General features: G+C 44.1%; 1 protein-coding gene across 5 annotated transcripts in view; it reads left to right on the top strand.

The window, feature by feature from the left end:
- Ntrk3 (neurotrophic receptor tyrosine kinase 3) overlaps positions 1 to 8,360 on the top strand; it is a 370,545-nt gene that overhangs the window by 101,049 nt on the left and 261,136 nt on the right. For all 5 annotated transcript variants that reach the window (XM_021200791.2, XM_021200784.2, XM_029531709.1 and 2 more), the window contains exon 4: positions 1,423 to 1,491. In XM_021200791.2, coding sequence (XP_021056450.1) covers positions 1,423 to 1,491 — 69 coding nt within the window. The remainder of the gene's footprint in view (positions 1 to 1,422; positions 1,492 to 8,360) is intronic.

Raw genomic sequence — 8,360 nt, 5'->3', positions numbered from 1 at the left:
CCCTCCCCTCCTCTTCTCTTCCCCAATCCAATTTACCTCCTCCTCCCTTTCATCTCCCTTTCCCATTTCCCTTTCCCTTCCCCCTTTTTTCCCTTTTCTGGCTTACAAGGTAGCTGAGGTCCCCCATTTAGCCTGTCAACTTTATGTCTTCCATTAAAAAAAAAAAAGAGGTATTTAGTTAATAACACATCACCCCTCAGAGACACCCAACACTTCCTATTGTTCTTTGGAGTAATATCAGTCTCTTGCCAAAGTCTGTAGATGTGACATGAATCCCTGGCTTGCTTATCTACAGTGAGTCTCTGTAATGTCATTCCTGGCTTTCAGCCCATTCTCATCATTTCTTTTGCCAGGTCCCATGTTACCTTGTCAGAAGGCTCTTCTCCGAGCCCCCCAAGTGAAATTGTCCCCCTCCCAATTGTTTATACTCTTCCTTCTGCTTACTCATGTGTAATTTGAATATAAGGTTCTTTCTTGTCAATGGACTACCCCTCAGGCCTCAGCATAGCCTATATTTGACTCTTCTATAGCAAGTCATCTAAACATTAGTGCACATGAAAGCATGTGTGTGCATGTGCGCACACACCCACGTGGGTGTGTGTAAACAGGAGTTTGTGTTTGCTTTGGTACCTATGCGTTTAATAGATACACATGTTCATGTGGAGATGGATATTTGTCTAGACGGAATCAGCACCACATCTGTCCCCATCAGCAGGAGTACATTGTTCCTGGGTTGCCACTTCATTTCTTGAGGTGTCTAACTCCTGCCTTTAAGGGCTGTTGTCACATCAAACGTTGTTTGTTGAGCCTGGCAAAGTAATAACTGTGGACGTGGTTCTTCTTTTATTCAGAAGACTAATGGCTGCTCCCTTCTCCTGTACATCCTAATGAGAACAATTAAATAGCCATTAGGAGAAGAGATGTGTGAACAAAAGGCTGATGTCTTGATCTCTTGAATGGGCATGTGTTCTGGGGGGAGGGACGGGTAAGAAGAACTGATAAGAAACCTGAAGATTTCCTGCCTGTGTGGATGTAAAAGATACTGTGAGCTTAGCTATCCACAGAACTATTGTCTAGAGAAGGTTGCTTCAAGCAAGCTCCCTGAGCATTTAAGAAAGGGCATTCTGGAGGGGTACCCAAGAGAAGCATGTTGTTTCTTGGATTTGTAAAGCCCTATCCTTTATAAAGGCTTTAGCATCCTCTTCACATCTGCCCCATGGTCTCAACTGTTAGCAGAAACACCATTAGCAATGTATACCGTGGTATATAATGATAGCTCTAACATTAGATACATCAGGTAGACATTAGAGTGAAGAAAAAGAAACAGAGCAGAGCCTGCCTCCAGATGCCAAGTTCTACATTGAGGGCATTCCTGATGCTGGATCTTCCTTTAACTGCCCCTTTTATTTGTCAATTTTGCAGAAACTTGTCAAGTAACCGGCTCACCACACTCTCCTGGCAGCTCTTCCAGACGCTGAGTCTTCGGGAATTGTAAGTTTGGAATTGAAGACTTTGTCCAGGTGGCGGAGTGCTGGTAATGGATGGGTGGGAGGTATCAGGAGTATCAAGAATTGGAGCCACCTGGTGCCTGGGCTGTTTGGGTTGGATAGCATTGAGCATACCATGTTCAGGGACAGTGACCTACCCCATCTCTGGACTTCACTTCAGATGCTGTTGCTATAGCTATACTTCGTTTTGAAAAGACAGAATCTTATCTTCTATCAGCATTTAGTTTTGCTATCTGTAGAAAATTAGCAGTAGCAGTTTTAATATTGATAATAATAAGTGTCTTAACTAATTTGTAATAAACAACATTTGCTATACATAATTTTGTAGCTTTACCAGGTATGCTTTTGCTTACATGAGCTTAGATTTACCACGACAAGAGCCATGGAAGGTAGGTATCCTTTCCTGCATTTTGTGAACTCTGAGCCTAGAAACTTATTTGAGAATCAACTACAGTCGCATTTATAAGGACTTGCGTAACTGATACTTGAATGCGGCCTTCCGGCTTCCGACTGAATGGCCTTTACCATGCTCATGATTTCCTGTCAGCTTATTTGGCTCGCCATCTTGGCATTGTAAGCATGGGAGAGGGCATTTATTTGTTTTATCTGTGTGTGACTGCTTAGCTCTGCTGCATTCCAAGGCTGATCAATGTACTCCTACCCCAGCCAGCCATTTTGTGCAAACAGATGTCGGCTGGATGAGTGAAAATTCGTGACCAGTGCTGGGGAAAATAACTCATGTTGCTGTGTGAGTCATCAGGTCATCTCTGTGCATGAAGGACAGCATATTATGTTGAGGGACTAAATCAAGGAATAAATTGAAATGGAATTGAGGCATGGATGGAGTTAGGGAGACTGAGTTTTAGAGACACTGCTCATGTGTTCCTTTTTACTTGGTGACTCAGATCCAAGTTCCCTGACTGTGAGCACAGTGTTTACTAAGAAGCAATGACCTTGGACCATGACCTTGGATCTCTGCCTTGGCTACAGGACTTTCACCTTCTTCTTTTTCTACCTGTCCCATTATAACCTTGATTTTCTCAGACCAGCTGATAGAAATGAGGCCATTTACACCCTAGTAACCCAGTACCCCTGACAACTTTGCACATTATCCTTGTCCCCATGGCTTGATTGCTTACATGACACTTTCCAAAGCCATCCCAGGGACAGATAGAGAGAGGGTATCACTTTGAAGGTGTTGCTAACTGGGATTTGTGGTCATCTCAGTTCTTAGAAAGTAAAGACAGAAGGACCAACAGTTTTAGTTTAGCCTGATCTACATAAGTTACAGGCTAGTCAGTTTGGGCTGCACAATGAAATCTAGTCTTAAAAAGACAGGCAATATTAGTGTTTGTTGCTTTCCTTTCTTAGAAGTGTGTGTGACACACACATACACACACACACATACACACATACAACCCAGCCAGGGTACTACTCTGATATTCTGATATGAGTACCAGGAGGCCCAATGATCAGAGTTCTTAGTCCCATTTGGTTGAGATGTAGGAATACCAAAATATCTCCTAGAATAGCTAAAGGAAGGTAAACAAAATATTGCTGATAAAACATTCTCCCAAACATACTATGTCACAGACCTCTAATGTCAGGCCTGTTGTACTTGGTGTCTTCTATTCATTCCCTCCTTGAGCTAGATGTAGCGTGGTGGAGGATCTTAGGGTTAAGTTGGTATGGCCATGGCAATTATTACCATCACTGTTTCCAAATTACTCCTTTGTGCCAGGCACTGTGACAAGGAACCTATTATGTATGCTTCTCAATAGAATTTAATCCTTAGGGCAATTCTGTAAGGTAGGAATTCTTGCTCACACTCCACATTGGAGGAGCCTGAGTTGCTTAGTAAGGGAAGACTTTTGTTTCAGGTCACCCATTAGACAAATAGTAGTAGGCAGACTGAAACCCCGGACCCATGCTTAACTGTCCCCTACTGCTTTTCAGCCTATTTTATACTCTTCAGCAAGTGTGTAACATGCCTCTCTGCTAGGTTTCCCTCTGTATCAGTTACATTTTTCATTACTGTGACATGGATAAGTTATAACTTTCATCTTTTAGACCAGTGGGTAAAAGGAGACTGGATGAGACAGAAGGTAAGAGAGGATGGGTTTGTTTTAGCTTAAAACAAAGAGAATATTGCCTATCATGGTGAATAAGGCATGACAGCGGGAGCGTGGGGCAGCTTCTGCAGTTAGGGATCAGAGAGAGACGAATGCTGATGCCCTCCTTACTGTCTCCTTTTTATTCAGTCTGAGACCCTAATCCATGTAACGGTGTTGAAAACATTTAGGACATGTCTTAGCCCCTCCATTAACCCAGTCTACAAGCTCCTTCACAAATATACCCAGAGGTATGTCTCTTAGGTGATTCCGAATCCAGCCAAATTACAAAGGATGAAGCAGGTAATAGGTACTTTTCTATTTCTGAACTAAAACACCATGAGCAGTGCAACTTATAAAATGAAGGGTTTATTTGGGGCTTATAGTTCCAGTGGGATAGGAGTCCATCACCAAACTGGAATGGAGCATGAAGGCAGGCAGACAGGCAGGCATGGCACTAGAGTAACAGCTGAGAGCTTACATCCTAACCCACGGGCAGAAAGCCAAGAGAGCACACTGCAGGTAGTAGTGGGCTTTTGAAACTTTAATCCCACCCTAAGACACACCTCTCCCTACAAAGCCACACCTCCCAACTTCTTCCCAAATAGTCACCAACTGGGGACCAAGTTTTTAAATGCCTGAGACTTATAGGGCACACCTCATTCAAACCACCACAAAGCACAATGACCTCAAGCTAATTGGGCGCAGAAAGTCTTTCTTGCATCTAGTTCTTCTAGGATCCCTGCCCCTTCACATAGGGCAGGGCAGAGACAGCTCTCCTCAAGAAGATGTCAGAGTCTGCTAAAAGCTGAATTATTGAGAAAATGTTCAGTGTTCTTTCTAAGAAATTGTTGGATGTGAAATCAATTGTGTGCCGCCCCGGTGACCTGCTTCATGGGGATTTAGAAACAGTTGTTCTGTGGATATATATTTAAAGAAAATGTCACATTTCTCCCAGAGGATCATGGGATTCTGCATTCATCTTTCCCTGGGATCAATATACCGGTGAGCTAGCTGTAACTTATGGAGGAATGAAGACATTCCTGGCAGTGTGAGTCACTGTATGAGTGCCACCATGTCCAAACAGTATTTTATTTCTGTCATAGTGTTAAATCAGAAAAAAATTGTAGTGGTGGATGAAGAAGCCCCCCTCTAAGGAACAATCACCCTGGTAGGGGTCTATTTGTTGAGGAAGAATTGAATGCTGAGAGTGGAAAATTTATCTTTGGGCTGAAGGGGACTGCACATTGGCTCTTAGCTGTGGCTATGATTAAAATCCAAACAATTGCATTTCCTGGCAAATGGAAGAGGGGTAGGATTTTCTTGTCTGACTTCTTGATTAGTCCACATGGCGCCATCTGCCATGAGCCATCTAGGCCGCCAAGGTCTGCTTGATGGAGCCTGTGGGATGGAGTTTGGGGATGTGTCCGGTGTTTTCAGCAAGAGCATTGGCCTTGTAGGAGAGGGACTCAGTGTGCTGGGGTAGCCAGGAGAGTCATGAGCCAGCTGTGTGAAGCTTCCAGTGAGCATCTGCAGAAACAGACAGGGTAAATGGGTTATTTAACTATTTCTTAGCATGTTTCCTTCTGCCATGAAGGCACCTTTGAGGGTCTTTGTCATGCCCTAACCAACTTCTCTCCTACAATGCAATTCTTGATGTAACAGTTGATGATGTAGTTGACAGAGTTGAAACTCTTCACGAGAAGGGTTGAGTATGCATTTTCATTGGGAAAGGAGAAGAAAGACACCAAGTAATGAATAAATACAAGATCCTGGCTCATCCTTGAAGCTACCCCATATGGGAGTTATTTTAACCTGGTTTGCAAATGAGGGATTCAAGGATTAGACAAGTCAAGTCATTATACCAGTATCATATGGCTGGTGAGTTGGTAATCTGGAGACTAATATTGTGAATTTCAGGGTGGTTACCACCTGAAGTCACTGTTTCCAAAAACTCATTCTCTTTCACCCCCTCATGCAGTGCCACACTATGAATGTTCAGCTTGTCCTCTCAGGAGCCAAGATGACTGGCACCCTTGATGGCAAACCCCAAGTCATCAAATCATTTCAGAGTTCTTGCTGTGAGCCAAGACCCTTCTCGCACTCTTTCATTTTTGTGAGATTGGAGGGAGGACCTTTGGCAAGCATCTGCCTTTCTTACAGAGCAAGCTGAGAGTATCCTCTGAACTTTGCTATGGTGCAGCCAGCAGTATTACAGTGGTAAATCTGATGGAATCTGACTTGGCATTGTACTGTGCTCAGGAGTTTCTGGCTACTATTTTTTCCCCTGAAACTGGAACTGTCTGTCCTTAGATCAGAGCAAGAATCTGCAAGATTGTTTTAAAGATAAAGGATGAATAAGGAAGAAAAGATGTTTGGGTTCTGAATCCTGTGGTATAACTTAGGCAATGGCAAGAGGCGCCAGAAGTTCATCAGCCCACAACATAGCAACCCTCCAGAAATACTCTGAGGACCATTAATGCATCTTGAGCAGGCTTCTCTTAATACCCCACAGACATGGAGCAGACATGATTAAAATAGATTGGAATATTTCATTTTCTTAAAGCGAAGTGATAATTACCTCTGTTGTAATTTGCAGATTTAATCGACTTGGTAAAACACTCACTCAGTGTTGAAGGAGGTTGGGCTGACCCTGGCACTGCCCTCCTTCTAGTCTTGAATGTGATCACTCTGAAAGTCCTCAGTCAAGACATATCCATCCAAGGAATTCCATCATTAGCTATTGCTATTGTGGTAGTTTTGGCTTCTTTGTGACTTCCCTTTAACTCACAAAGTACGTAGACACATATTAGTGCTACAGAGAAACCGTGTTGGGATGCACTTATCCCCACCGAGTCTTGGAGGTTTTTCTGGCAGTCCTACTTCTGATACCTGCCTTATTAAGTCACTGCAAACCTGGTGACTTCAAGATGACGGAAAAGTTTTCGTTCATCATTCTGAGGCCATACGTCTGAGTTAGGGTGTCACCAGAGCACCTCTACCTTCAAAGGCTCTGAGGTTTAAACCCTCTCTGACATTGCCAGATACTGGTTGCTCCTGGTGCTTTCGGGTTTGTGGCACCATCCCTGGTACTATCTTCCTTAGGACTGACATCCATTCTTCCTCCAGACCCATTGTAAAGATACTAGTTCTTGCATGTTGGTTTAGGACCCACCCTAAATCAAAATAATCTCAATCTTTTATCTTTACCTTCATCCTGTCAACAAAGAAGATCCTACTTGTAGGTCCTGGGGTTAGGATGTGGGCCAATAGCTCTGGAAGGCACAGTTCAACACATTACTCAAGTTAACTAAGCTCAACTTGCATCTTTTATTTATGCACTTTTAACACAGTTGATTATCTTAAGGAGGCCTAGACTGCACACTTTGTCTGGTGGGCAGAGGCCTTGCCCCTGCTCCTATGGGTCTCCTCCCTCTTTTGTACAATCTGGACCCAGAATTGTACCTGGCAGTGCTGATGATTTGAAGGGGAGAAGAAAATCACCCTCACGATGACCAGAGGGCAATCAATGTTTTCTGAACAGAGTCATGGCCTTGGCTGATCCCGCAAACTTGTTCTTTTGTGCTTGTGCCTGAGTGAGGCTGAGTTAATCTGTGGGAACTCCCCAGGGCCCCATGATTAGGCCTAGGGCCATCTTGAGGCCAGGGATGGGCACCAGTAAACTGTGCCCTGAAGCAGTTGCTGCTGTATTATTCATGGGGCCTCTTGCATTATTGATGGAGCACAGAGCAGGCCTCTAAGCTGAGCAAGTCTGCCCCAGCAGCTATGATTGAGACTCCTCTGCTGAGCTCAGACTGCGTGGGAGAAGGGAACCACAATGTCCAGCTTAGAGCTAGGACTTAGGTGTCTTTCTTTTTTTCAACCTCTTCTTGTCTGGATATAAAGGTGATCCATGGATGTGCAGGGTGCCACAGTTTGGAACTTAAACTGCATTTTGCTAGGATGTCTTCCTAAGAGGAGTAGCCACCCCACATAAACCCCATGCCCACTGTTCCCAAGCAGTTCCTAGCAGACTCTGGTGAACAGCAAGGCACCAGATCTTCAGGTACATCCTTTCTCCTGGACCAGACTGTAGAAGCAAATCCCAGGAGAGAAAGGATGGAAAGAAATGAGCCTGGCACATCCCAGACAGCTCAGCTGACTCTTTTGCCAGCCCCAGGATACATTTGGCATGGTCTGCCTTTTGGGCCACTGAGATGCTGGGTTGTGTCCTCACATGGAATCCAACAAGAGGTTGGACTGTATTAAGTTCTATGTGGCTTGAGGCAACACCACTTAATCTCCTCACTTGTCTAGTCTTTTCAGTGCAGGTAAATAATTTGTGTTTGTACATCTATTTAATAATGAACGGCTGCATCTTGTCAGGCGAGCAGCTGGGGAAATCCAGGCTCACTTGGCTCATTTTGTGCATCTTGGAGCTACTGGATTTTCAGTGCCATTCAGTGAGGTTAACAGGCTTCTCCCCAGGTCTCTGCATAGGAAGCCCAAATAAGTCCTTTCCAAAGGGTGCCCTCTTTTACATTGAACACTGATCTTGATTTTCTGCTTTCCTAAGAATGCCCTTAGGATCAGATGTCCCTGCCTTCCCTACATGGCTTCCTTGGAGAAGGATAAATGAAATGCATGTTCAGAACACTATGGCAAGAATAATAGAAATACTACTCTGGTTACTCTCTCTCTCTCTCTCTCTCTCTCTCTCTCTCTCTCTCTCTCTCTCTCT

Source organism: Mus pahari, chromosome 1 (assembly GCF_900095145.1).
Source record: "Mus pahari chromosome 1, PAHARI_EIJ_v1.1, whole genome shotgun sequence".
Classification (NCBI taxonomy): Eukaryota; Metazoa; Chordata; class Mammalia; order Rodentia; family Muridae; genus Mus; species Mus pahari.
This window is presented reverse-complemented; position numbering and strand designations above follow the sequence as displayed.